The sequence below is a fragment of the Cervus elaphus genome, chromosome 1 (genome assembly GCF_910594005.1).
Source record: "Cervus elaphus chromosome 1, mCerEla1.1, whole genome shotgun sequence".
Classification (NCBI taxonomy): domain Eukaryota; kingdom Metazoa; phylum Chordata; class Mammalia; order Artiodactyla; family Cervidae; genus Cervus; species Cervus elaphus.
The window spans coordinates 17,232,432-17,259,641 of NC_057815.1; the positions used below are offsets into that span (position 1 = coordinate 17,232,432).

General features: G+C 37.3%; 1 protein-coding gene across 8 annotated transcripts in view; it reads right to left on the reverse strand.

Annotated features, from left to right (window-relative positions):
• The window catches only part of GRIA4 (glutamate ionotropic receptor AMPA type subunit 4), a 602,437-nt gene that overhangs the window by 100,790 nt on the left and 474,437 nt on the right, over positions 1–27,210 (reverse strand). For all 8 annotated transcript variants that reach the window (XR_006338854.1, XM_043891698.1, XM_043891517.1 and 5 more), the window contains one exon: positions 21,951–22,004. Coding sequence is in view for 7 of the 8 variants with exons in the window: in XM_043891698.1 (XP_043747633.1) it covers positions 21,951–22,004 (54 nt within the window). In the remaining variant the exon portion in view is untranslated. The remainder of the gene's footprint in view (positions 1–21,950; positions 22,005–27,210) is intronic.

Sequence of the window (27,210 nt, forward strand, 5' to 3'; positions counted from 1 at the left end):
TTCACATAAATAGGAAAAACCTTAGGTTTGCTAAAAGGAAGAGAGAGGGGGAAGAACTAAATTAGGTATAATGGGATTAGTGGGGCTTCCCTGGTGGCTCAGTGGTAAAGAATCCACCTCTCATACAGCACTAGGAGTTCAATTCCTGGGCAGGGAATATCTCCTAGAGAAGGTAGTGGCAACCCACTCCAGTATTCTTGCTTGGAAAATTCCATGGATGGATGAGCTTGGAGGGCTACAGGCCATGGAGTCATAAAAGAATTGGTCAAGATGTAGTGATGAAGCAACAATAAAGGGATAAATAGATACAAATTGCTATATATAAAATATGTAAGCAGCAAGCATTTACTTTATAGCACAAGGAATTACAATCAATAACTTGTAATAACCTATAGTGGAATATAATCTGCAAAAAACCCCACACCTAAATCACTATGCTGAACTCACATCTTTAGTTCACAAAATTAACACAACATTGTAAATCAACTACAGTTACAAATAAATATGTTTGTAAATTCCTGGCATAATTTAAACACTGTGTACTGATCTTTGCCTTGCTTCACCCTTCTCCTTTTGTTATGTATGAATTGGACTTCATATTTTCTGCTTTGATTTTTAACTTTATGACTATAGAATATTTGAAACTTGCTGAAAGATTTGTAGTTCTCCAGTAACCAGTAAGAATTTTTATTTTAGGAATCAGTTCTTACTATTATCAGTTTTTTCATTTGTTATTGAGGGATAAATTCAAATAAAATTGTAATATGTTTAAACTGTACAGTGATGATTTGATATATGAATATACTGTGAAAGATTCCCACCATGGATTTAGTTAATATACCCACCACTTCATATTTCCTCCTCTTTTTTTGATGAACAGAAGTTCTACTCTCTTAGCAGATTTCAGTATTATACTATTATGAATAATATTGAACATGTTATAGACTAAATCCCTAAGATCTTTTCACCTCATAACTGAAAGTTTGTAATAATTTACTAACTTCTTATTTAGCCCACCCTCTAGCCCCTAGCCACCATCATTCTGTTTCTATGAGTTGATTTGGAAAAAAAATATTCCGATATAAGTGATACCATGCCTGCGTGTGTGCTAAGTTGCATCAGTTGTGTCTGATTCTTCAACCCTATGGACTGTAGCCCACTAGGTTCCTCTGTCCATGGGATTCTCCAGGCAAGAATACTGGAGCGGGTTGCCATCTTTCTCCTCCCATAAGTGATACCATGCCATATTATTTTACACTGTCTATCTTATTTCACCTACCATAATGCCCTCCAGTTTTGTCATTGTTGCCACAAAAAGCAGGATTTCTTTCTTTTTTTTAAGGTTGCATAATATGCCTGTATGTGTGTCTGTGTAATATACACATATCTATATCTATATCTATGCAGGTGCATGCCTGATAAATCGCTTCAGTCATGTCCAACTCTGTGTGACTCTATGGACTGTAGCCCACCAGGCTCCTCCGTCCATGGGATTCTCCAGGTAAGAATACTGGAGTGGGTGGTCATGTCTTCCTCTAGGGGATCTTCCCAATCCAGGGATCAAATCTATGTCTCTTATGTTTCCTACATTGGCAGGCAGTTTCTTTATCACTAGTGCTGCCTGGGAAGCCCCATCTCCACCTCTATCTCTATCTCTGCATCTGCGCCTGCACCTACATCTTCACCTAAATCTATATCTCCATTTGTTTATTTAGGTAATCACCACCCTAGCAGATCTTAGGTGATATCTCATTGTGGTTTTGATTTGCATTTCCATGATGATTACTGATGTTTAGCATCTTTTCTCATATTGTTGATAACTTGTTTGCCTTTGGGAAAATGTCTTATCAGGTCCTTTGTCCATTAAAAATAATTAAATTCACTTATTTTTTAATTGAAGGATAATTCCTTTAAAGAATTGTGTTGGTTTCTGCCAAACATCATTTTTAAATTGAGTTGTTATCTCACTATTGAGTTGTAAAAATTCCTAGTATATTTTATATATTAATCCCTTATTTAATTAGCAAATATTTTCTTCCATTCAGTAGATTGTCTTTTTGACTTGTTGATGGTTTCCTTTGCTGTGTAATAGCTTTTTTTCATTTGACATAGTCCCGCTTGATTATTTCTCTTTTTGTTGCTTGTGCTTTAGGTCTCAAATCCAAAAACTTATTGCCAGTACCAATGTCAAGGGGATTTCCCCTTAGTTTTTCTTCAAAGAGTTTTACAGTTTCAGATCTTGTTTTCAATAGTCCATTTTTGAATTAACTTTTGTATATGGTATAAAGGTCCATTGTCATTCGTTTGCATGGGAATACTCAGTTTTCCTGACATTATTTATTGAAGAGATTATCCTTTCCTCATTGTATACTCTTGGCTCCTTTGTTGAAAGCTAACTGTCCATATATGCTGGGGTTTATTCCTGGGCTCTATATTCTGTTCCATTTATCTATGTGATTATTTTTATTCCAATATCATATTGATTACTGGAGTTTCATAATTAACTTTGAAACCAGGAAATGTAATGCCTCCAGCTGTTCTTAATGTTATATTAATATATAAAACCCAGTTGCATTTCTAAACAGTATAAACAAACTATCAGAAAGAAAAATAAAGAGCAGCTAGAGGCATTACATTTCCTGGCCTCAAACTCCATTATAAAGCTACAGTAATCAAATCAATATGATATTGGAATAAAAACAGACATTTTGTGTGTGAATATTCAGTTTTCCTAACATTGTTTAATGAAGAGATTATATTTCCTCACTGTATATTATTGGTTCCTTTGTTGAAACTTAACTGGCCATATATACTGGGGTTTATTTCTTAAAGGAAAAGCTTTCAGCTTTTCAATATTACATATATTATTAATAGATGTAGGCTTTTCATACATGATCTTTGTCATAGTGAGGTACATTCCTTCTGTACTTTGGTTCTTGAGTACAGAATTATCAGGAAATGATGTGAATTATGTCAAAAACTTTTTCTACCTCTATCAGGATGATCATACAATTTTTTTTCTTTTGGTAATGTTGTGCATTACTTTGGTTGATTTACTGATGTTGAACCATCTTTGCATTCTTGGAAAGTCCTTTGATCTTGATATCATCTTGGTACAACTCTTTTAATGTAGTTTAATTTAATTTAATAATACTTTTGTAGAGGATTTTTCATCTGTTCAGTCTGAGATTTACTTTTTTTGTAGTATCCTTGTCTGGCTTTGGTATCAGTGTAATGATAACATGAAAATAAGTTTGAAAATATTCTCTTTGCTTATATTTGTTGGAATAATGTTTAAAGTTTTGGTGTTTATTCTTCTTCAAATATTTGGTAGAAATTATTAATGGAGTCATATGATCCTGCACTTTTTTGTGGGGGAGTTTTTGGTTAGTGATTCAAATTTCTTACTTGTTATTAGTTAGTTCAGATTTTCCTTTTAATCATAATTCATGCTTGACAGGTTTAATGTTTCTAAGAATTTGTTCATTTTTTCTAGGGTATATAGTTTGTTGGTACTATTGTTCATAGTAATTTCTTATGATCTTTACTATTTGTGTGGTATTAGCTGTAATCAATCTTATCTTTACAATGTTTTAAAAGTCTTCTCTCTTTCTTGTCTAGTTAAAGATTTGTCAGCTTTCAGTTCAGTTCAGTTCAGTCGCTCGGTCGTATCCGACTCTTTGTGACCCCATAATCGCAGCACGCCAGGCCTCCCTGTCCAGCACCAACTCCCGAAGTTTACTCAAACCCATGCCCATCGAGTCGGTGATGCCATCCAGCCATCTCATCCTGTCGTCCCCTTCTTCTCCTGCCCCCAATCCCTCCCAGCATCAGGGTCTTTTCCAATGAGTCAACTCTTCACATGAGGTGGCCAAAGTATTGGCGTTTCAGCTTTAGCATCAGTCCTTCCAATGAACACCCAGGACTGATCTCCTTTAGGATGGACTGGTTGGATCTCCTTGTAGTCCAAGGGACTCTCAAGAGTCTTTTCCAACACCATAGTTCAGAAGCATCAATTCTTTGGCGCTCAGCTTTCCTCACAATCCAAATCTCACATCCATACATGACCACTGGAAAAACCATAGCCTTGACTAGACAAACCTTTGTTGGCAAAGTAATGTCTCTGCTTTTTAATATGCCATCTAGGTTGGTCATAACTTTCCTTCCAAGGAGTAAGTGTCTCTTAATTTCATGGCTGTAATCACCATCTGCAGTGATTTTGGAGCCCCCCCCAAATAAAGTCTGACACTGTTTCCACTGTCTCCCCATCTATTTCCCATTAAGTCAGCTTTATCATTCCAAAAATCTAACTTCATTAATCTTTTCTATTGTCTTGTAGTTTCTACTACATTTATCTCTACTGTGATCTTTGTTATTTCCTTATTTCACCTAACTTTGAGCTTAGTTTGTTCTCATTTTCTAGTTCCTTGAAGTATAAAGCTGTTTATTTGCATTCTCTAGTTTTATTTAATGTAGGCATCTATTTGGAGAAGGCAATGGCACCCCATTCCAGTACTCTTGCCTGGAAAATCCCATGGATGGAGGAGCCTGGTAGGCTGCAGTCCATGAGGTCGCTAAGAGTCGGACATGGGACATGACTGAGTGACTTCACTTTCAATTTTCACTTTCATGCATTGGAGAAGGAAATGGCAACCTACTCCAGTATCCTTGCCTGGAGAAATCCAGGGATGGGGGAGCCTGGTGGGCTGCTGTCTATTGGCTCGCACAGAGTTGGACACGACTGAAGCGACTTAGCAGCAGCACCATCAGCAGGCATCTATTGCCAGTCAATCCTAAAGGAAATCAGTCCTCAATATTCTTTGGAAGGACAGATGCTGAACTGGAACTCCAATACTTTGGACACTTGATGCAAAGAACTGGTATATTGGAAAAGACTCTGATGCTGGGAAAGATTGAAGACAGGAAGAGAAGGGGATGGCAGAGGATGAGATGGTTGGATGGCATCACCAACTCGATGGACATGAGTTTGAGCAAGTTCTGGAAGTTGGTGATGGACAGGGAAGCCTGGCGTGCTGCAGTCCATGGGGTTACAAAGAGTTGGACATGACTGAGCGACTGAACTGAAACTCAGTTGTTATAAACCTTCCTTTTAGAACTGCTTTAGGTGTATTCCATATGTTCTGGTATGGTATGTTTCCATTTCTAATCGCATTTGTCTCAAGGTATTTTGATTTCCATCTTGAATGTTTCTTTGATCCAATGGTTGTCAGGAACATTTGGCTGATCTCCACATATTAATATATTTTCCATTTTTTTTCTTGTAATTAATTTTTAATTTCACACCACAGTGGTAATAAAAGATGCTCTATATCATTTTGATTTTCTTAAATTGATTAAGACTTGTTCTATGGCCTATCACATAATCTATTCTGAAGCATATTCCATGTACACTTGAGAAGACTTTATTCTGCTGTTTGATGGAATATTCTGTATTTGTCTGTTAGGTTCATGTAGTCTAATGGGTAGTATAAAGTCCAATATCTTCTTACTGATATTCTGTTCAAGGATTTATCTATTGCTGAATAAGACATTGACATTCTATACTAATATAGCATTGGTGTTTATTTCTCTTTTCACATCTCTTACTATTTGTTTTATGTGTTTACATGCTGTGATGTTGGGTACAGAAATTGATTCTGTACCCAATGTATATTCTATTGATACATTGACCCCTTTATCATTGTATAATGATCTTCTCTTATAATAGTTTTTGATTTAAAGTTGATTTGATCTTTTTTTTTTGGTTTCTATTTGCATGGGCTATCTTTTTTTCCATTCCTTCACTTGCATCTATGTGTGCCCTTAAAGTTTAATTATTCTCATATAGGCAACATATAGCTGGGTCTTCTTTTTCTATCCACTCAAGCATGCTATGATTTTCATTGGAGGATTTAGTCCATTTACCTTTCAGCTGGGCTTTCCAGGTGTTTCAGTGGGTAAAGAATCCTCCTGAAATGCAGGAGTTGTGGGTTCGATCTCTGGGTTGGGAAGATCCCATGGAGGAGGGCATGGCAATTCACTCTAGTATTCTTGCCTGGAGATGCTCATGGACAGAGGAGCCTGGTGGGCTCAGTTGCTTCAGTCATGTCCAGAGGGTTGGACATGACTGAAGCGACTGAGCACACATGCACATGGGCACTCCTTTCAATTAGTTATTGGTAGGGATGTACTTAAACTTGACATTTTGTTAATTGTTTTCTAGACAACTTACAGTTCTATAGTTACTTTCTCTCATTCTTGATCCCTGATTTTATGATTTGATATATTTCTCTGACATGGTTGGGTTCCTTTTTTTTTTTTAATGTTTCTACTCTAGGATTTCGCACTGTGATTACCACTAGGTTTACATCTTATAACAGTTCACTTTAAGATAATAACTTATATTGTGTTAACTAAACTTTTAACACATAAAAAAACTACAACTTTACACATTCCCTCTTACTTTTCATGTTTTTTATGTCAAAATTTGCATATTTTTATAATGTGCATCTGTTAGGAAATGATTGTAGTTATAATTATTTTCATTACTCTTTTCCTTTAACCTTAGAAGTGATTTACTCACCACCATCACAATGTTAAACACTTTTTTTTTTCTTGAAGATTGTTTCTGGACAAATCCCAGAGGTCTCCATGTATACTTGCATAATTCAGTGATGCTAAATGATATGGTAACCTCTCTTAAAAACAAACAAACAAACAAATAAACATGTATTTAATTTTGGCTTCACTGAGCCTTGATTGCTAAGTCTTGAGTGAGGGCTTCTCTTTAGTTGTAGAGTGAGGGCTTCTCATTATGACGGTTTCACTTGTTGCAGAGCACAGGTTCTAAGCACATGAACTTCACTGGGCTGAAGCACCTGGGCTCAGAAGTTGCGGCATATGGGCGTAGTTTCCCAAGCATGTAGCATCTTCCTGAACCAGGGGTTGAACTGATAAAGCCTGCATTGACAGGCAGATTCTTAACCACTGGACCAGCAGGGAAGCCAATATTGAAGTATTCTGGAGGTTTTTTTTTTTTTTTTTTTTTTTTGGTATATTTACCTTTACCAATGGATTTTGTATTTCCATGTGTTCTCATGTTTCTAATTTTGTGTTTTATTCAGCTTGAAGTTTTAATGTATTTTGTAATGCAACTTATGGTGATAACATTTTCAGTTTTTGCTTGCTGCAAAACTTTTTACCCTCTTTCAGTTATGAAGTACAATTTTGTCAGGTAGAATATGATTGGATGATAGTTTTTTCTATCAGCAATTTATATTGTCCCACTCTATTTTTACTTGTAAAATTTCTGGTGAAAGTACGATAGTCATGTAGTGGTTCCCTTTACATAAAGTTGTTTTTCTTTTTCTTGATGCTCTTAAGATTCTTTCTCTTTATTCTTTGAAAACTTTAGTTTTATACTATGTCTCACTGTCTCTTTAGATTAATCTTATTTGTTGTTGTTGTTGTTGTTTTCCTGGATCTGGATATGTGTTTCTTTCCTCAGCCTAAGAAAGTTTTTAGCCATTATTTCTTGAATATGTTTTCTGACCCCTTTTCTCTCCTTTTCTCTTTCTTGAACTCCTGGAATGCAAAAGTAGGAAGTCAAGAAACCTCTGGAGTAACAGGCAAATTTGGCCTTGGAGTACAGAATGAAGCAGGGCAAAGAATAACAAAGTTTTGCCAAGAGAATGCACTGGTCATTGCAAACACCCTCTTCAAACAACACAAGAGAAGACTCATGGACATCACCAGATGGTCAATACCAAAATCAGATTGATTATATTCTTTGCAGACAAAGATGGAGACGCTCTATGCAGTCAGCAAAAAGAAGACTGGGAGCTGACTGTGGCTCAGATCCTGAACCACATTGTCAAATTTAGACTTAAATAGAAGAAAGTAGGGAAAACCACTAAACCATTCAGGTATGACATAAATCAAATCCTTTATGATTATACAGTGAAAGTGACAAATAGATTCAATGGATTAGGTCTGCTAGACAGAGTGCCTGATGAACTATGGATGGAGGTTCATGACATTGTACAAGAGACGGGGATCAAGACCATCCCCAAGAAAAAGAAATGCAAAAAAGCAAAATGGCTGTCTGAGGAGGACTTAACAAATAGCTGAGAAAAGAGAAGTGAAAAGCAAAGAAGAAAAGGAAAGATACACCCATTTGAATGCAGAGTTCCAAAGAATAGCCAAGTGAGATAAGAAAGCCTTCCATAGAGATCAATGCAATCAATGCAAAGAAATAGAGGAAAACAGTAGAATGGGAAAGACTAGAGATCTCTTCAAGAAAATTAGAGATACCAAGGGAATATTTCATGCAAAGATGTGTACAATAAAGGACAGAAACGGTATGGACCTAACAGAAGCAGACAATATTAAAAAGAGGTGGCAAGAATACCCAAAAGAACTATACAAAAAAGATCTTCTTGACTCAGATAATGACAATGGTGTGATAACTCACCTAGCGCCAAATATCCTGGAATATGAAGACAAGTGGGCCTTAGGAAGCATCACTACAAACAAAGGTAGTGGAGGTGATGGAATTCCAGGTGAGCTATTTCAAATCCTAAAAGATGATGCTGTGAAAGTACTGCACTCAATATGCCAGCAAATTTGGAAAACTCAGCAGTGGCCACAGGACTGGGAAAGGTCAGTTTTCATTCCAATCGCAAAGAAAGACAATACCAAAGAATGCTCAAACTACCACACAATTACATTCATCTCACAAGCTAGTAAAGTGATGCTCAAAATTCTCCAAGCCAGGCTTCAACAGTATGTGAACTGTGAACTCCCAGATGTTCAAACTGGTTTTAGAAAAGGCAAAGGAACCAGACATCAAATTGCCAACATCTGCTGGGTTATTGAAAAAGCAAGAGAGTTCCAGAAAACATCTATTTCTGCTTTATTAACCATGTCAAAGTCTTTGACTATGTGGATCACAATAAACTGTGGAAAATTCTGAAAGAGATGGGCATACCAGACCACCTGACCTGTCCCTTGAGAAATCTGTATGCAGGTCAGGAAGCAACAGTTAGAACTGGACATGGAACAACAGACTGGGTCCAAATCAGTAAAGGAGTACATCAAGGCTGTATATTGTCACCCTGTTTATTTAACTTATATGCAGAGTACATCATGAGAAACACTGGGCTGGTTGAAGCACAAACTGAAATCAAGATTGCTGAGAGAAATATCAACAACCTTCAATATGTAGATGACAACACCCTTATGGCAGAAAGCGAAGAACTAAAGAGCCTCTTGATGAAAGTGAAAGAGGAGAGAGAAAAAGTTGGCTTAAAGCTCAACATTCAGAAAGCTAAGATCATGGCATCTGGTCCCATCACCTCATGGGAAATAGATGGGGAGACAGTGGAAACAGCATCAGACTTTATTTGGGGGGGGGGCTCCAAAATCACTGCAGATGATGACTGCAGCCATGAAATTAAAGACGCTTACTCCTTGGAAGGAAAGTTATGACCAACCTAGACAACATATTAAAAAGCAGAGACATTACTTTGCCAACAAAGGTTTGTCTAGTCAAAGCTATGGTTTTTCCAGTGGTCATGTATGGATGTGAGAGTATATATGGACTATAAAGAAAACTGAGTGCCGAAGAACTGATGCTTTTTGAACTGTGGTGTTGGAGAAGACTCTTGAGAGTCCCTTGGACTGCAAGGAGATCCAACCAGTCCATCCTAAAGGAGATCAGTCCTGGGTGTTCATTGGAAGGACTGATGCTGAAGCTGAAACTCCAATACTTTGGCCACCTCATGTGAAGAGTTGACTCATTGGAAAAGACCCTGATGCTGGGAGGGATTGGGGGCAGGAGAAGAAGGCGACGACAGAGGATGAGATGGTTGGATGGCATCACCGATTCAATGGGCATGAATTTGAGTAAGCTCTGGCAGTTGGTGATGGATAGGGAGGCCTGGCGTGCTGCAGTCCATGGGGTCGCAAAAAGTCGGACACGACTGATAGATTGAACTGAACTGATAATATACATATTGGTTTATTTGATGGTGTATCATAAGTCCCTTAAGCTATCCTCATGCTTTCTTCTTTTTCTGGTTGTGAATTGCACTGCCATGTATTCAAGTTAGCTGACATTTTCTTCCACTTAATCACATTTGCGGTTTAACTCCTAAAGTGATTTTTTTCAGTTGTTGTATTTCCTCATGTCTGTGACTTCTCTTTGGTACTTTTAAGTATTTTCTGTCTCCTCGTTGAAATTCTCATTTTGTTCATTAATTATTCCTGTGACCTCAGTGAGCATCTTTATAACTGTTATTTTGAACTCTCTATTCAGTAAATCACTTATCTCCATTTTATTAAGATTTTCTTCTAGTGATTTATATTGTTCTTTTGTTTGGAAAATATTACTTTTATTTTCTTTTCTTGACCCTCTCTGTTGGTTTCTGCTCACTAGATAAAATCGTCACCTCTCCTAGTCTAGAAAAATTCATCTTGTGTAGGAGATGAGCCTAGTCAATCAGCCTGGACTAAGCTTATTGTCTCTCAAAGCCATGTGATTGCCCTAGCTGCCTTCTTTTTTCTTAGCGGTCCCAAGTAGTTGGGGATTTGACAATACTTGCCAGTGTCTTAAAGAATAATATCATAGTCAGCACCTACATGCAGTCCAATTATAAGTCTGACCTTTAGGCAGTGCCTTATAAGTATGCTGTCAAATTCATTTTAGGGAAAAGACTGGGAAATGAGTATTTTCTTATACCCTCTATGTTGAGTCCTGAAGGGGTAGCCCAGTTAGTACTCTTATGTACACGTGTTAAGACCTTCTTTATTGACTGCTGAAGTCCTGTATAAGTGGTGAATGCAAGGTCTGTTAGCTGTCAGATTGAGTATTCCTGTTGATGGGAGCAGCAAAAGGTGGAGTAACAGGCATGTGTACAACCTCCTTCTAGAGACCTGTGGACAACCTGGTTTTACACTTGGAACAAGGAGGGATAGGTGACATAAATGCCTATTGACTCCACTGGGCCCTGTGGATGATCATAGTCAAACCCCAGATGCTTGCAGCCAGATCCTTTGAGGAGGAGGAACTCTTAGGCTGCAGGTTGTGAAGTAAATCCCCTTCCAGGGAAAACTGGAAGGTAGGAGTTTGCCTGCTCTCTTTGTGCTGAGGCCTGTGGTGGTAGGTGCAGTGAGTACTCATGTGCCTATTAAGAATGACTTCTTTGATTTCTATAGACCTGTGGATCATGTGGATGCATGCTCCATTGTCTTTTGCACCTAGGTTTTTTTGAGGGTTGCTTCTTGAATCGCAGCCATAAAAACCGGTGTGCTAAATATGTGCTCCAAATCTTTCCCTCTTTATGTAGAAACTGAGAGTTGGGGATTTCCTCCTGATTCTATGTATGGACTACACTGAGGGTAGTGTTTATGAAAAGAGTGTGTCTCACCCTTTTCAACTTATATCTATGTCAGTATTTTCCCAGTTGCCTGATGTGTAGGAGTCACTCAGCTAGTTTGTGGAGTTCCCTCAGAGGAATAGCTCTGTTTGTGTGTCTGTAGGAGGAAGGGAGTTCAGTGGTTTCCTGAGTCTCCATCTTAATCCCTCCAACTAAATTGGTTTTTTCTACTTTTTATATTATTGCTGTGTGCTGTGCTTAGTCTCTCAGCTGTGTCCGACTATTTGCAACCCCATGGATTGTAGCCTGCCAGGATCCTTTGTCTGTGGGGATTCTCCAGGCAAGAATACTGGTGTGGGTTGCCATGCTCTCCTCCAGGGGATTTTCTCAACCAAGGAATTGAATCCATGTCTCCTGCGTTTCATACAGATTCTTTACTGTCTGAGCCACCAGGGAAGCCCAAGAATACTGGAGTGGGTAGCCTATCCCTTCTCCAGGAGATCTTCCCAACCTGGAAATTGAACTGGTGTCTCCTGCATTGCAGGTGGATTCTTTACAACTGATTTACCAGGGAAGCTATTATATAATAACTTGAATATGATGTCATCTACTAGGGTTATTTAGTATAGGCTGTTTTATCCATTAGGAGAATTATTAATTTTTTTAACTTTTCATTGGTTTGTCAATGTCAGAAATTTCTTTCTGGCATGATAATTTGTAGCCTATTGTTGTCTATTTTCCCTTCTGAATTCCACTGTCTGTAAAGAACAGATGTTATTAAAACCCTCTATTTGCTAGAATCTCCTTCTATATTGTCATTGTGACATTATATGTCACATAAATAAATGTCTCTCTTTTTCTCATATGGTGATTAATATCAAGATTTATTTGCTTTAAGATTTACATTTTTATGAAATATATTAAAGCATCCTGACTATGGGCCTACTAAAAGCAATGAAAAAATGTAAAAATTTCCCAGTATTTTCATGATAATATTAAGTAACAAAATTATACTTTATTCAAGAAACACAATACAATAAGACTTTAAAGTTTATGGCTTCATTTAATGGCTCAAATCCATAGTGAAACCTAGTTCATTAAAGACTTAAAATTCCTGTCTCAAAGTGTGATGGATTCCTTGCTACATGAAAAGAGTAGATTTGTATCCCTTTTGTAGTCTTCAGTTCTTTTCCTGCTTTAAGCATAAGATCCTCATCAAGGAAATATACAGTGGAAAAAGAGAAAACACATTCTTAACTTCTCTAGGATAAACCACTTTTGAGATTAAGCCATTAGGGGTAGATGATACTGAATAATTCAAGGAGACTGACCCTCTGCACGGTCAATTTTCCCCCACACTTCCAAAATTAGCAAGAAGTACTTGAGCTTTGCCAAGAAATCTAAAAGAACTTGCCTTACATCTTTAAGAATTTTATGCTAGTACCTATATCTTGTTCAGTAAACATCTATATATACATGAAAAGTTGACATAAGTAAAATAATTTGGATTCCTTTCAACAAAAGAGTTCCTTAAATAGCCATTTCAAGCTTTTTTTAAAAATAAAATTAGAAAGCATGGGTCATCAGTTTTAATCATTCTTATAATACCCCCAAAGTATTGGCAACGTTTATCCATAGAGTAGCACATTTATCATTTACACAGAGAAAAGGCCATTATTTAATTTGCCAAGTAACATCATAGTAAAACAAGCATTATAATTAGTTTTGAAGGTGACTTTGGAAGATACAAAGCTAACCTCCATCAAAAAATATTAAATTAGAAATAAAATGATCACTTCAATTAATGAAATAAAATTTTTAAAGGCAGGACAAGAAAAATTTAATATAAAATTTTCTTTGCTACTTGAGTACTACCTCCTCCAATTTAGTGTGCACTGTGCATCTGCATCGTACATTAATACATTAACTAGAATCCCTGAGAATACACAGGAATGCCCACTCACCAAGAAAAAAAGAATAAAAGCAATTTCTACCTGGCAACCAGCAAGGTAACTACTTAGGGGATTAAGAGATAACATTCCTTTCTCAATTCTGTGAAAGGTCATAATGACTCATTGCCTTATTGGACTACGAGGTGGACACAATGAATTTGAGCAAACTCTGGGAGATAGTAAAGGACAGAGGAGCCTGGTGCGCTGCAGTAAATGGGGTGGCAGAGTCGGAACATGGCTTAGTGACTGAGCAACAACAAACTGCCAGTGTGGGTGGTCCTAAGATGGTGGAGGAATAGGATCCAGAGACCACTTTCTCCCTCACAAATTCATCAAAAGAACATTTGAACGCTGAGCAAATTCCACAAAATAACTACTGAATGCTGGCAGAGGACATCAGGCACCCAGAAAGGCAGCCTGTTGTCTTTGAAAGGAGGTATGACAAAATATAAAAGATAAAAAGAGACAAAAGAGATAGGGATGGAGATCCGTCCTGGGAAGGGAGTCTTAAAAAAGAGAGGTTTCCAAACACCAGGAAATACCCTCACCAGTGGGTCTGTGGCGAGTCTTGGAATCTCAGAGGGCAACATAACCGGGAGGAAAAATAAATAAATAAATAAATAAATAAACCCCACAGGTTATGTGCCTAATGGCAACTCCCAGCAAAGGAGCAGCCCAGACGCTCGCATGTGCCACTAGCAAGAGGGGGAGGGGGCTGGACAGGGAGGTGCGGGATGCATTGCTTAGGGTAAGGACTGGGCCTGAATGTCCTGAGAGCAATCTGAGGGAACTAACATGAGATAGCAACCCAGACTGTGGGATAGCCAGAGAGAGAGAGAGAGAGAGAGAGAGAGAGAGAGAAGAGAGAAAACTATCCAGTGAAAAGCCCTAACCTAAGACACTGCCAGGCCCACTCATAGAACAAAGGACTGAGCAGAGCTAGCCGGCTGTGGACCAGCCCATCCCCTGTCGGAGACAGGCAGGCAGGGGCAGCCAGAGCTGAAAAGGGGCAATCGTGGCCCCAGAGAGGCAGCCTCTACCAAACTGCAAGCAGGCTTCGTTGCTCACCAAGACTTCTTGGGATTCTGGATGGTTGACATCTGCTGGGAGGGTCACAGCCAGAGATCAGCCCCCCAGAAGAGACACACGGTACACCTGAGAAGGTGCTCCCATTGTACACCCAGAAAACCTAGCAGCTGGGAGGGGGAGGTGATAAGACACATCCCCAACCCGGCGGCAACTGTGGTTACCAAGTACCTGGTCACCTGAGCTGCTCAGACCTAGGAAGGGCACAAAACGCAGGCCCAACTGAGTCTGCTCCTTTGTGGAGTACTGGAGAACCTGAACTTGAGCGAATTAGACCTGGGAAGTGCATGCAAACCAGGGCCCACCTCAGACAGTTCCCCGTAGAGCTACCTGGAGCCTGAGAAGTGTAGACAGAGAAAGCACACACGCTGTGAGCAGGGACAAACCCAGTGTGGCCAGAATACTGCGAGCACAGCCCGCACATGCCAGTGATATTTGTTTGCAGTGTTCCTCACAGCACGACTGAACAAGTGAGCCTAAATAAGTGACCACCACCGCCCCCTTGTGTCAGGGCGGAAATTAGACACTCAAGAGACCAGCAAACAGAAGAAGCTAAAATAAACAGAGGGAACTGCCTTGGAAGTGACAGGTGCAAAAGATTAAAACCCTGTAGTTAGCACCGACTACGTTGGAAGGGGCCTATAGATCTTGAAAAGAAGTATAAGCTGGATCAAGGAACTATCTGAAAATGAACTGACCCCACACTGTCTGCAACAGCTCCAGAGAAATTCCTAGATATATTTTTACTATTATCATTTTTTAAATTAAAAATTTTTTTTCTAAGTTCTCTACTACTCAATTTTCATTTTTATAACCTACTATGACCCTACCAAAAAACACCCTATTTTTAAAGCAAACTTCATATATATATATATATATATATATATATACATTATATATACAAAATTGATAACAAATACCAAAAAGCAAAGATTAAAAATCTAGAATATAGGTTAGATTCTCAAAAATATAATATTAAAAAAACCAAAACAAAGTCACAAAAATTATATATATATATATATATATATAATTTTGTACCTTTAAGAACCCAATCTTCAGTATCCATTTTTACTTGGGAGTGAGATTACTGGCTTGATTGTTCTCTCCCCCTTTTGACTTTCCTTTTTCTCCACCAATTCACCTCTATCTCCTCCCCCGCCCCTTCTCTTCTCTACCCAACTCTGTGAATCACTTTCCGGACTGTTTAGGGAACTGATTACTGGGCTATATCTGTCTCTCTCCTTTTGATTCCCCCTTTTCTCCTCCTGGCCACCTTTGTCCCCTTCCTCCCTCGTCTCTTTTCTGTGTAACTCCATGAACATCTCTGAGGGGTCCAGACTGTGGAGAGCACATAGGGAAGTGATTACTGGCTAGATTGCTCTCCCCCCTTTTGATTCCCCCTCTTTACCTCCTGGTCACCTCTATCTCCCTCCTCCCTCTTCTCTTCTCCATGTAACTCTGTGAACCTCTCTGGGTGTCCCTCACTGTGGAGAAACTTTTCATCATTAACCTAGATCTTTTATCATCAATGCTGTATAGATGAAGAAGTCTTGAGGCTATTCTAAGAATAAGACTGAAAACCAGAGGCAGAAGGCATAAGTCCAAAACCTGAGAACACCAGAGAATTCCTGACTCCAGGGAACATTAATCAATAAGAGCTCATCAAAAGCCTCCATAACTATACTGAAACCAAGCACCATCCAAGAGCCAACAAGTTCCAGAGCAAGACATACCACACAAATTCTCCAGCAACACAGGAACATAGCCCTGAGCTTCAATACACAGTATTCCCAAAGTCACACCAAACCAACTGACATCTCAAAACTCACTATTGGACACTTCATTGCACTCCAGAGAGAAGAAATCGAGCTCCACCCACCAGAACACTGATACAAGCTTCCCTAACCAGGAAACCTTGACAAGCCACCCATCCAAACCCACCCACAGTGAGAAACCTCCACAATAAAGAGGAACAACAAACTGCCAGAATATGGAAAGGCCACCCCAAACACAGCAATATAAACAAGATGAAAAGGCAGAGAAATACCCAGCAGTTAAGGAACAGGATAAATGCTCACCAAACCAAACAAAAGAGGAAGAGATAGGGAATCTACGTGATAAAGGATTCAGAATAATGATAGTGAAAATTATCCAAAATCTTGAAAAAAAAAAAATGGAGTTACAGATAAATAGCCTGGAGACAAGGATTGACAAGATGCAAGAAATGTTTAACAAGGAACTAGAAGAAATAAAAAAAGAGTCCGCATATAATGAATAATGCAATAAATGAAATAAAAAACACTCTGAAAGGAACCAACAGTAAAATAACGGAGGCAGAAGTTAGGATAAGTGAGGTAGAAATAGAATTGTAGAAATAAATGAAGCAGAGAGGAAAAGAGAGAGAGAGAAAAAAGGAATTAAAAGAAATGAGGACAACCTCAGAGACCTCTGGGGCAATGGTAAACACCCCAACATTCGAATCATAGGAGTCCCAGAAGAAGACAAAAAGAAAGGCCATGAGAAAATACTTGAGGAGATAATAGTTGAAAACTTCCCTAAAATGGAGAAGGAAATAGTCGCCCAAGTCCAAGAAACCCAGAGAGTCCCAAACAGGATAAACCCTAGGTGAAATACCCCAAGACACATATTAATCAAATTAACAAAGATCAAACACAAAGAACAAATATTAAAAGCAGCAAGGGAAAAACAACAAATAACACACAAGTGGATTCCCATAAGGATAACAGCTGATCTTTCAATAGAAACTCTTCAGGCCAGAAGAGAATGGCAGGACATACTTAAAATGATGAAAGAAAAAACAAAACAAAACTACAACCCAGATTACTGTACCCAGCAAGGATCTCATTCAAATATGAAGGAGAAATCAAAAGCTTTATGGACAAACAAAAGCTGAGAGAATTCAGCACCACCAAACTAACTCTCCAACAAATGCTGAAGGATCTTCTCTAGACAGGAAACACAGAAAGGGCATATAACTCGAACCCAAAACAACAAAGTAAATGGCAATGGGATCATACTTATCAATAATTACCTTAAATGCAAATGGGTTGAATGCCCCAACCAAAAGACAAAGACTGGCTGAATGGATACAAAGCTAAGACCAAGGGAGATATATAGACTGAAAGTGAAGGACTGGAGAAAGCTATTCCATGCAAATAGAGACCAAAAGAAAGCAAGAGTAGCAATACTCATATCAGATAAAGTAGACTTTAAAATAAAAGCTGCAAAAAGAGACAAAGAAGGACACTACATAATGATCAAAGGATCAATCCAAGAAGAAGATATAACAATTATAAATGTATATCACCCAACATAGGAGCACCACAATATGTAAGGCAAATGCTAACAAGTATGAAGGGGAAATTAACAAAAACACAATAATAGTGGGAGACTTTAATACCCCACTCACACCTATGGATAGATCAACTAAACAGAAGACTAACAAGGAAACACAAACTTTAAATGATACAATGGACCAGTTAGACCTAATTGATATCTATAGGACATTTCACTCCAAAACAATGAATTTCACTTTTTTTCTCAAGTGCACATGGAACCTTCTCCAAGATAGGTCACATCCTGGGCCATAAATCTAACCTTGGTAAACTAAAAAAAATTAAAATCATTCCAAGCATCTTTTCTGATCACAATGCAGTAAGATTAGATGTCAGTTACAGGAGAAAAACGATTAAAAAATCCAACATATGCAGGCTGAACAACATGCTGCTGAATAACCAACAAATCACAGAAGAAATAAAAAAAGAAATCAAAATATGCATAGATATGAATGAAAATGAAAACACAACAACCCAAAACCTATGAGACACTGTAAAAGCAGTGCTAAGGAGAAGGTTCATAGCAATACAGGCATACCTCAAGAAACAAGAAAAAAGTCAAATAAATAAAACCTAACTCTACATCTAAAATAACTTGAAAAGGAAGAAATGAAGAACCCCAGGGTTAGTAGAAGGAAGTAAATTTTAAAAACTAGGGCAGAAATAAATGCAAAAGAAACAAAAGAGACCACAGCAAAAATCAACAAAGCTAAAAAGCTGGTTCTTTGAGAAAATAAATAAAATTGACAAACCATTAGCCAGAATCATCAAGAAACAAAGGGAGAAGAATCAAATCAACAAAATTAGAAATAAAAATGGAGAAATCACAACACATAACACAGAAATACAAACGATCATAAGAGACTATTATCAGCAACTATATGCCAATAAAATGGACAACTTGGAAGAAATGGACAAATTCTTAGAAAAGTACAACTTTACAAAACTGAACCAGGAAGAAATAGAAAATCTTAACAGACTCATCACAAGCATGGAAATTGAAACTGTAATCAGAAATCTTCCAGCAAACAAAGCCCAGGACCAGATGGCTTCACAGCTGAATTCTACAGAAAATTTAGAGAAGAGCTAACACCTATCCTACTCAAACTCTTCCAGAAAATTGCAGAGGAATATGAACTTTCAAACTCATTCTATGAGGCCACCATCACCCTAATACCAAAATCAGACAAAGATGCCACAAAAAAAGAAAACTACAGGCCAATATCATTGATGAACATAGATGCAAAAATACTTGACAAAATTCTAGCAAACAGAATCCAACAACATATTAAAAAGATCATACATCATGACCAAGTGGGCTTTATCCCAGGGAAGCAAGGATTCTTTAATATCCGCAAATCAATGAACGTAATACACCACATTAACAAATTGAAAGATAAAAAAATATGATTATCTCAATAGATGCAGAGAAAGCCTTTGACAAAATTCAACATCCATTTACGATGAAAACCCTCCAGAGAGAAGGAATAGAAGGAACATACCTCAACATAATAAAAGCTATATATGACAAACACACAGCAAACATTATCCTCAATGGTGAAAAATGGAAAGCATTTTCCCTAAAGTCAGGAACAAGACAAGCGTACCAACTCTCACCACTACCATTCAACATAGTTTTGGAAGTTTTAGCGACAACAATCAGAGAAGAAAAAGAAATAAAAGGAATTCAGATTGAAAAAGAAGAAGTAAACCTCTCACTGTTTGGAGATGACATCATCCTCTACATAGAAAATCCTAAAAACTCCACCAAAAAATTACCAGAGCTAATCAATGAATATAGTAAAGTTGTAGGATAGAAAATCAACATACAGGAATCCCTTGCATTCCTATACACTAACAATGAGAAAACAGAGAGAGAAATTAAGGAAACAACTCCATTCACCATTGCAATGAAAAGAATAATACTTAGGAATATATCTACCTAAAGAAATAAAAGACCTATATATAGAAAACTATAAAACACTGATGAAAGAAACCAAAGAGGGCACAAATAGATGGAGAAATGTACCATGTTCATGAATTGTAAGAATCAATATAGTGAAAATGAATATACTACCCAAAGCAATCTAAAGAGTCAATGCAATTCCTGTCAAGCTACCCATGGTATTTTTCACAGGACTAGAACAAATGATTTCACAATTTGTATGGAAATACAAAAAACCTCGAATAGCCAAAGCAATCCTGAGAAAGAAGAATGGAACTGGAGGAATCAACCTTCCTGACTTCAGACTCTACTACAAAGCTACAGTCATCAAGACGGTATGGTACTGGCACAAAGACAGAAATATAGATCAATGGAACAAAATAGAAAGCCCAGAGATAAATCCACCCACCTGTGGACACCTTATCTTTGACAAAGGGTGTAAGAGTATACAATGGAGAAAAAACAATCTCTTTTACAAGTGTTGCAGGGAAAACTGGTCAACCACTTGTAAAAGAATGAATATAGGACACTTTCTAACACCATACACAAAAAATAAACTCAAAATGGATTAAAGACCTAAATGTAAGGCCAGAAAGTATAAAACTCCTAGAGGAAAACATAGGCAAAACACTTTCTGACATAAATCACAACAAGATCCTCTATGACCCACCTCAATAGTATTGGAAATAAAAGCAAAAATAAGCAAATGGGACCTAATTAAACTTAAAAGCTTTTGCACAACAAAGGAAACTATAAGCAAGGTGAAAAGACTGCCTTCAGAATTGGAGAAAATAATAGAAATGAAGCAACTGACAAAGAATTAATCTCAAAAATATACAAGCAGCTCCTGCAGCTCAAATCCAGAAAATAAACGACCCAATTAAAAAAAAAAAAAAATGGGTCAAAGAACTAAACAGACATTTCTCCAAAGAAGACATACAGATGGCTAACAAACACAAATGCATGAAAAGATGCTCAACTTCACTCATTGTCAGAGAAATGCAAATCAAAACCACAATGAGGTATCATTTCACACCAGTCAGAATGGCTGCTATCCAAAAGTCTACAAGGAATAGATGCTGGAGAGGGTGTGGAGAAAGGGACCCCTCTTACACTGTTGTTGGGAATGGAATCTAGTACAGCCACTATGGAGAACAGTGTGGAGATTCCTTAAAAAACTGGAAATAGAACTACCATATGACCCAGCAATCCCACTGCTGGTCATAAACACTGAAGAAACCAGAATTGAAAACACCAATACAGTATACTAATGCATATATATATATGGAATTTAGAAATGTGGTAATGATAACCCTGTATGTGAGACAACAAGAGAGACACAAATGTATAGAACAGAATCCACCTTTTGGATTCTGTGGGAGAGGGCGAGGGTAGGATGATTTGGGAGAATGGCATCGAAGCATGTATATTATCATATGTGAAAAGGATTGCCAGTCCAGGTTCGATGCATGAGACAGGGTGCTCGGGGCTGGTGCATTGGGATGACCCAGAGGGATGGAATGGGGAGGGAGGTGGGAGGGGGGTTCAGGATGGGAAACACATGTACACCCGTGGCGGATCCATGTCAGTGTATGGCAAAACCACTACAATACTGTAAAGTAATTAGCCTCCAAATAAAATAAATAAACATATTAAAAAAACAGAAACAAACAAACAAACAAAAAGAAAACTGCCAATGTGTATGACTCCTTGCCACCCTATAGACTGTAGCACACCAGGCAACTCTGCCCATGGGATTTCCCAGGCAGGAACACTGGAGTGGGTTGCCATTTCCTTCTCCAAGTGATCTTCCCAGATCTGTGATTGAACCCCCATCTCCTGCAATGGCAGGCAGAGTCTTAACCCTGAGCCACCAGGCAAGCTCATGTCACTATGTTAGTTGGATGCATAACTTTTTAACTAAAATACTTACATTTTTACCTCTTAGTTGCGCAGAAAATCTTGTTACTTTGACCTCTAATGGGAAGAACAGTCCTCAAAAATTTCTGAAATACTATCCCCTAGGTTATTATCCTTCAGATAGTCTTAAATAAAATTCTCCATTTCTTAATAAATTTTTTTGTGAACACATATAAGTATCATCCTATGTGTTGTAAAAAAGCTTAATGTAATGTAGTTTAATAATTTATTACAGTATTATTTTATGGTGCAGTTAACATGATCTTGACTGTCTTAACAATTCTTATGAAAAATAGAAATAAAGAGTTCTTACCAAGTTTGCAATGATATAATGATAGCCTTTAACGTGCTTTCCAACACTCACAATCTGTGAAGATATAAGAAAATATGAGGCAATAAATTTAACTCTACTGAATGATTATATTTTTAAAAAGGAAGAATTTTAACTACTGCAGCATAATTTTACATGATAAGAAAATAATATATTAATAATTTTTCTTGTAAAAGTGATTTATTCTAATAAAAAGAAATTCATAAGCTACTTTAGAAATTAAGTGGTTTAAGTAAAAAAAAAAATTCATTCACACTGTATAAATGCCAAAAGTTTCATTATATATTATTCAGAAAACTACTATGCTGTAATTCCCTCAAGGAGAATGACAATAGTTTGCATATATTTCTAAAAAAAGAATAGTTCAACATAAGAATGATTATTTTAGTTTAAATAATTTAGATGTACTTAATTTACTGATAATTTACAGGAATTCATGATAGACTGTTAGATATTTTCAACTGGTGAGAATGATTGTCTATGAGTAGATTGGATTGTTGTCCTGAAAAGCAAGTAAAGATTTTTCTATGGCACAGTATCTCTCTTTAGATACTGTGAATACTTAGTTAAAACCCACTCACCTGTGGATGTAGCAATAGTTTACCATAATAAAAAGAATAAGGATAAAACAACATCAAAAGACCTTTACTTCTGCTAGATTTATCTTTTCAATGAATGTTTTTAGAAATGTTTAGAAAATTAGGAATAAGAAATTTTAGGAAAAAGTAATTCAATTTTTTAAAAAAGTATAAGTTTATTTCTATATTAGAAATTAAAATTCTTATTTTGCAAAGCTGAAATTCCTTTTTAGAGAAAAATCTTATAGCAGTTGCTAATGAGCTGCTTTGTAGAGTCATTGATATCTTCAAAGGTAGCAATAAAATGTATTTTCATATAATTTTATCATTAAAGAAAAAAACTGAATTTTTTTGTAGTTTAATATCTTTTAAAATGACTTAAAAAATTAGTGATATGTATGAAACACAGGAAAGCTATTTTATTGTATTTATTATAGTTTTCAAGATAGCAGAAGTAGCTTTATTCTGAAGCTTGCACAGCATTGCAGAATAAAGCATTGGTTATATCCAGTATTTCAAAACTTTCTATATGAGTTTTACAAGTTTAATTAATAAAATATTTAATTTAATGAAATGTTTAGATAATCCCTGAAATGTATGAGCAAAACTTCAATCAGACATTCCTTGTGAAAATTACTGTTAGTAAGTACCAGCTTATTCCATATAGTATTTTTGAACTAGGGAGCTATGATATAGTTCTCATTTTCATTCTTATTCATTCCACATAACCACATTTTCATGCAGATGTAAAGCTTATTCCTGAGAGATTGGGGTTAATTTGTGCAGGACTGACACATTACAAGCTGGCCAGCACCAGAAACAACTTATCATATTTAAGGGTTGAAAAAGAAAGCATCTGGAAGCCAAAGATACACTAAATGAGAATTTGCATTCTACTTCAGTCCTTCGTTGGCTTTTAACCAGAGCCAAGTTGACCTGATATAAATCCCCTCTGTTTTAAACTCCCACCTGCTCTTTCCTCTCCTACCAATCTATTTTCCAAATCTACTTTCAATTTTGCAAAGTCTAATCCATTTAAAAAAAAAATTATGGAGTATAGTTGATTTAACATGTTGTGTTAGTTTTTTTCTGTACAGCAACGGGAATTAGTTATACATATATATTTATCCACTCTTTAGATTCTTTTCCCACATAGGTCAATACAGAGTATTGTGAAGAGTTCCCTGTGCTACACAGTAAGTCTTTACTATTTATATATGGTAGTGTGTTTATGTCAATCCCAATCTCCCAATTTGTCCCTCCCCTGCATGTGTGGAAGCCCAGGTAACCATAAATTTATTTTCTACACTTTATTTCTGTTTTGTAAAAAAGTTTATTTGTACTATTTTTTGCTTCAGATTGCGCATATAAACAATATCATATGGTATTTACCCTCCTCTCTCTGACTTACTTTACTCAGTATGACAATCTCTAGGTCCATCCATGTTACTGCAAATAGTATTATTTTGTTCTTTTTCTTGGCTGAGTAATATTCCATTGCATATGTGCCACACCTTATTTATTAATTCCTCTGTTGATGGACATTTAGATTGTTTCCATGTCCTGTCTATTGTAAATAATCCTGCAATGAAAACTGGAGTACATGTATCTTTTTGAATTGCAGTTTATCTCTGAGTATATGCCCCAGGATTGTTGGATTATATGATAGCTCTAGTTTTAATTTTTTGAGAAGCCTCTTTACTGTTTTCTACAGTGGATGCACCAATTTTCATTTCAACAGTGTAGGAGCATTACCTTTTCTCCATATCCTCTGCAGCATTTACTGTCTGTGGATTTTTTTAATGATGGCCATTCAGACCATTGTGAGATGATACCTCATTGTAGTTTTGATTTATATTTCTCTAATAATTAGTGATGTTGAGCAAGTTTTTGTATGATTTTGGCCACCTGTATGTCTTCTTTGAAGAAATTTCTATTTAGATCTTCCACCCCTATTTTGACTGGGCTGTTTCTCTTTTGATATTCAACTGTGTGAGCTCTTTGTATACTTTGAGGATTAATCCTTTGTCATTTACTTCATTTCAAGTATTTTCTCCAACTTTGAGGGTTGTCTTTTCTTTTTGCTTATGGCTTCCTTTGCTGTGAAAAAGCTTTTAAGTTTAACTAGGTCCCATCTGTTTATTTGTATTTCCATTACTCTAAGTTCAGTTCAGTTAAGTCGCTCAGTCGTGTCCGACTCTTTATGACCCCATGAACTGCAGCACCACAGGCTTTCCTGTCCATCACCAACTCTCGGAGTTTACCCAAACTCGTGTCCATTGAGTTGGTGATGCCCACAACCATCTCATCCTCTGTCGTCCCCTTCTTCTCCTGCCGTCAATCTTTTCCAGCATCGGGGTCTTTTCAAATGAATCAGTTCTTCACATCAGGTGGCCAAAGTATTGGAGTTTCAGCTTCAGCATCAGTCCTTCAGTGAACACCCAGGACTGATCTCCTTTAGGATGGACTGGTTGGATCTCCTTGCAGTCCAAGGGACTCTCATGAGTCTTCTCCAACAGCACAGTTCAAAAGCATCAATTCTTCAGTGTTCAGCTTTCTTTATAGTCCAACTCTCATATCCATACATGACTACTGGAAAAACCATAGCCTTGGCTAGACGGACCTTTGTTGGCAAAGTAATGTCTCTGCTTTTTAATGTGTTGTCTAGATTGGTCATAACTTTCCTTCCAAGGAGTAAGCGTCTTTTAATTTCATGGTTGCAATCACCATCTGCAGTGATTTTGGAACCCCCCAAAATTAAGTCAGCCACTGTTTCCACTGTTTCCCCACCTATTTGCCATGAAGTGATGGGACCAGATGCCATGATCTTAGTTTTCTTAGTTTTTTTCACTCTCCTCTTTCACTTTAATCAAGAGGCTTTTTAGTTCTTCTTCACTTTCTGCCATAAGGGTGATGTCATCTGCATATCTGATGTGATTGATATTTCTCCCAGCAATCTTGGTTCCAGCTTGTGCTTCATCCAGCCCAGCGTTTCTCATGATGTCCTCTGCATATAAGTTAAATAAGCAGGGTGACAATATACAGCCTTGATGTACTCCTTTTCCTATTTGGAACCAGTCTGTTGTTCCATGTCCACTTCTAATTGTTGCTTACTGACCTGCATACAGATTTCTCAAGGGGCAGGTCAGGTGGTCTGGTATTCCCATCTCTTTCAGAATTTTTCATAGTTTATTGTGATCCACACAGTCAAAGGCTTTGGCATAGTCAATAAAGCAGAAATAAATGTTTTTTTCTGGAACTTTCTTGCTTTTTCGATGATGCAGCGGATGCTGGCAATTTGATCTCTGGTTCTTCTGCCTTTTCTAAAACCAGCTTGAACATCTGGAAGTTCACTGTTCACATATTTCTGAAGCCTGACTTGGAGAATTTTGAGCATTACTTTGCTAGTGTGTGAGATGAGTGCAATTGTGTGGTAGTTTGAGCATTCTTTAGCATTGCCTTTCTTTGGGATTGAAATGAAAACTGACCTTTTCCATTCCTGTGGTCACTGCTGAGTTTTCCAAATTTGCTGACACATTGAGTGCAGTACTTTCACAGCATCATCTTATATGATTTGAAATAGCTCAACTGGAATTCCATCACCTCCACAAGCTTTGTTCCATTACTCTAAGAGGTGGATGAAAACAAAAAAATCTTGCATTTTTAAGTCAGAGAGTGTTGTGCCTATGTTTTCCTCTTAGAGTTTTATAGTGTCTAGTATTTCATTTAGATCATTAGATCTTTAATCCATTTTGAATTTCTTTTTGTGTGTGGTGTTAGGGAGTGTTTAAATTTCATTCTTTTACATGTATCTGTCCAGTTTTTCCAGCACCACTTATAGAAGAAGCTGTCTTTTCTCCATTGCATATTTTTGCCTTCTTTGTCATAGATCAGGTGACCATAGGTGCATGTGTTTATCTCTGAATTTTCTATACTGTGCAATTGATCCATATTTCTATCTTTCTGTACATACTGTTTTGATGGAGTATAGTCTGAAATCAGGGAGAGTAATTCCTCCAGCTGTCATTCTGGAGAACTGAAGTTTCTGGAGAACTCAGTGCTGACTATTTTATGGCCATTCAGCATTCAAAGCAAATTGGAAATGTGAAAAAGTGCAATAAGTGGGTGCCTCATGAGCTGACCAGAGCAAACAAACAAACAAAAAAAAAATGCTTTAAGGTGTTGTCTTCTCTTATTCTACACAACAGCAATGAACCATTTCTCAATCAAATTGTCATGTGTGACGAAAAATGAATTTTTTGATAACTGACAACAACCAACTCAGTGGTTTGACCAAGAAGAAACTTCAAAGCACTTCCCAAAGCTAACCATGCCCCCACCCCCCAAAATGGTCATGGTCACTGGTGGTTTGCTGCTAGTCTGATTCCATTACAACTTTCTGAATCCCAGGGAAACCACTACATCTGAGAAGAACGCTCAGCAAATAGACGAGATACACTGAAAACCGCAATGCCTACAGCTTGCATTGATCAACAGAATGGGTCCAATTCTTCTCCATTACAATGCCCAACCGCACATCACATGACCAGTGCTTCAAAAGTTGAACAAATTGGGCTACAAGTTTTTGCCTCATCCGACATATTGACCTAACTTCTTGCCAACCTTCTACCACTTCTTCAAGCATCTGGACATTTTTTTTTTTT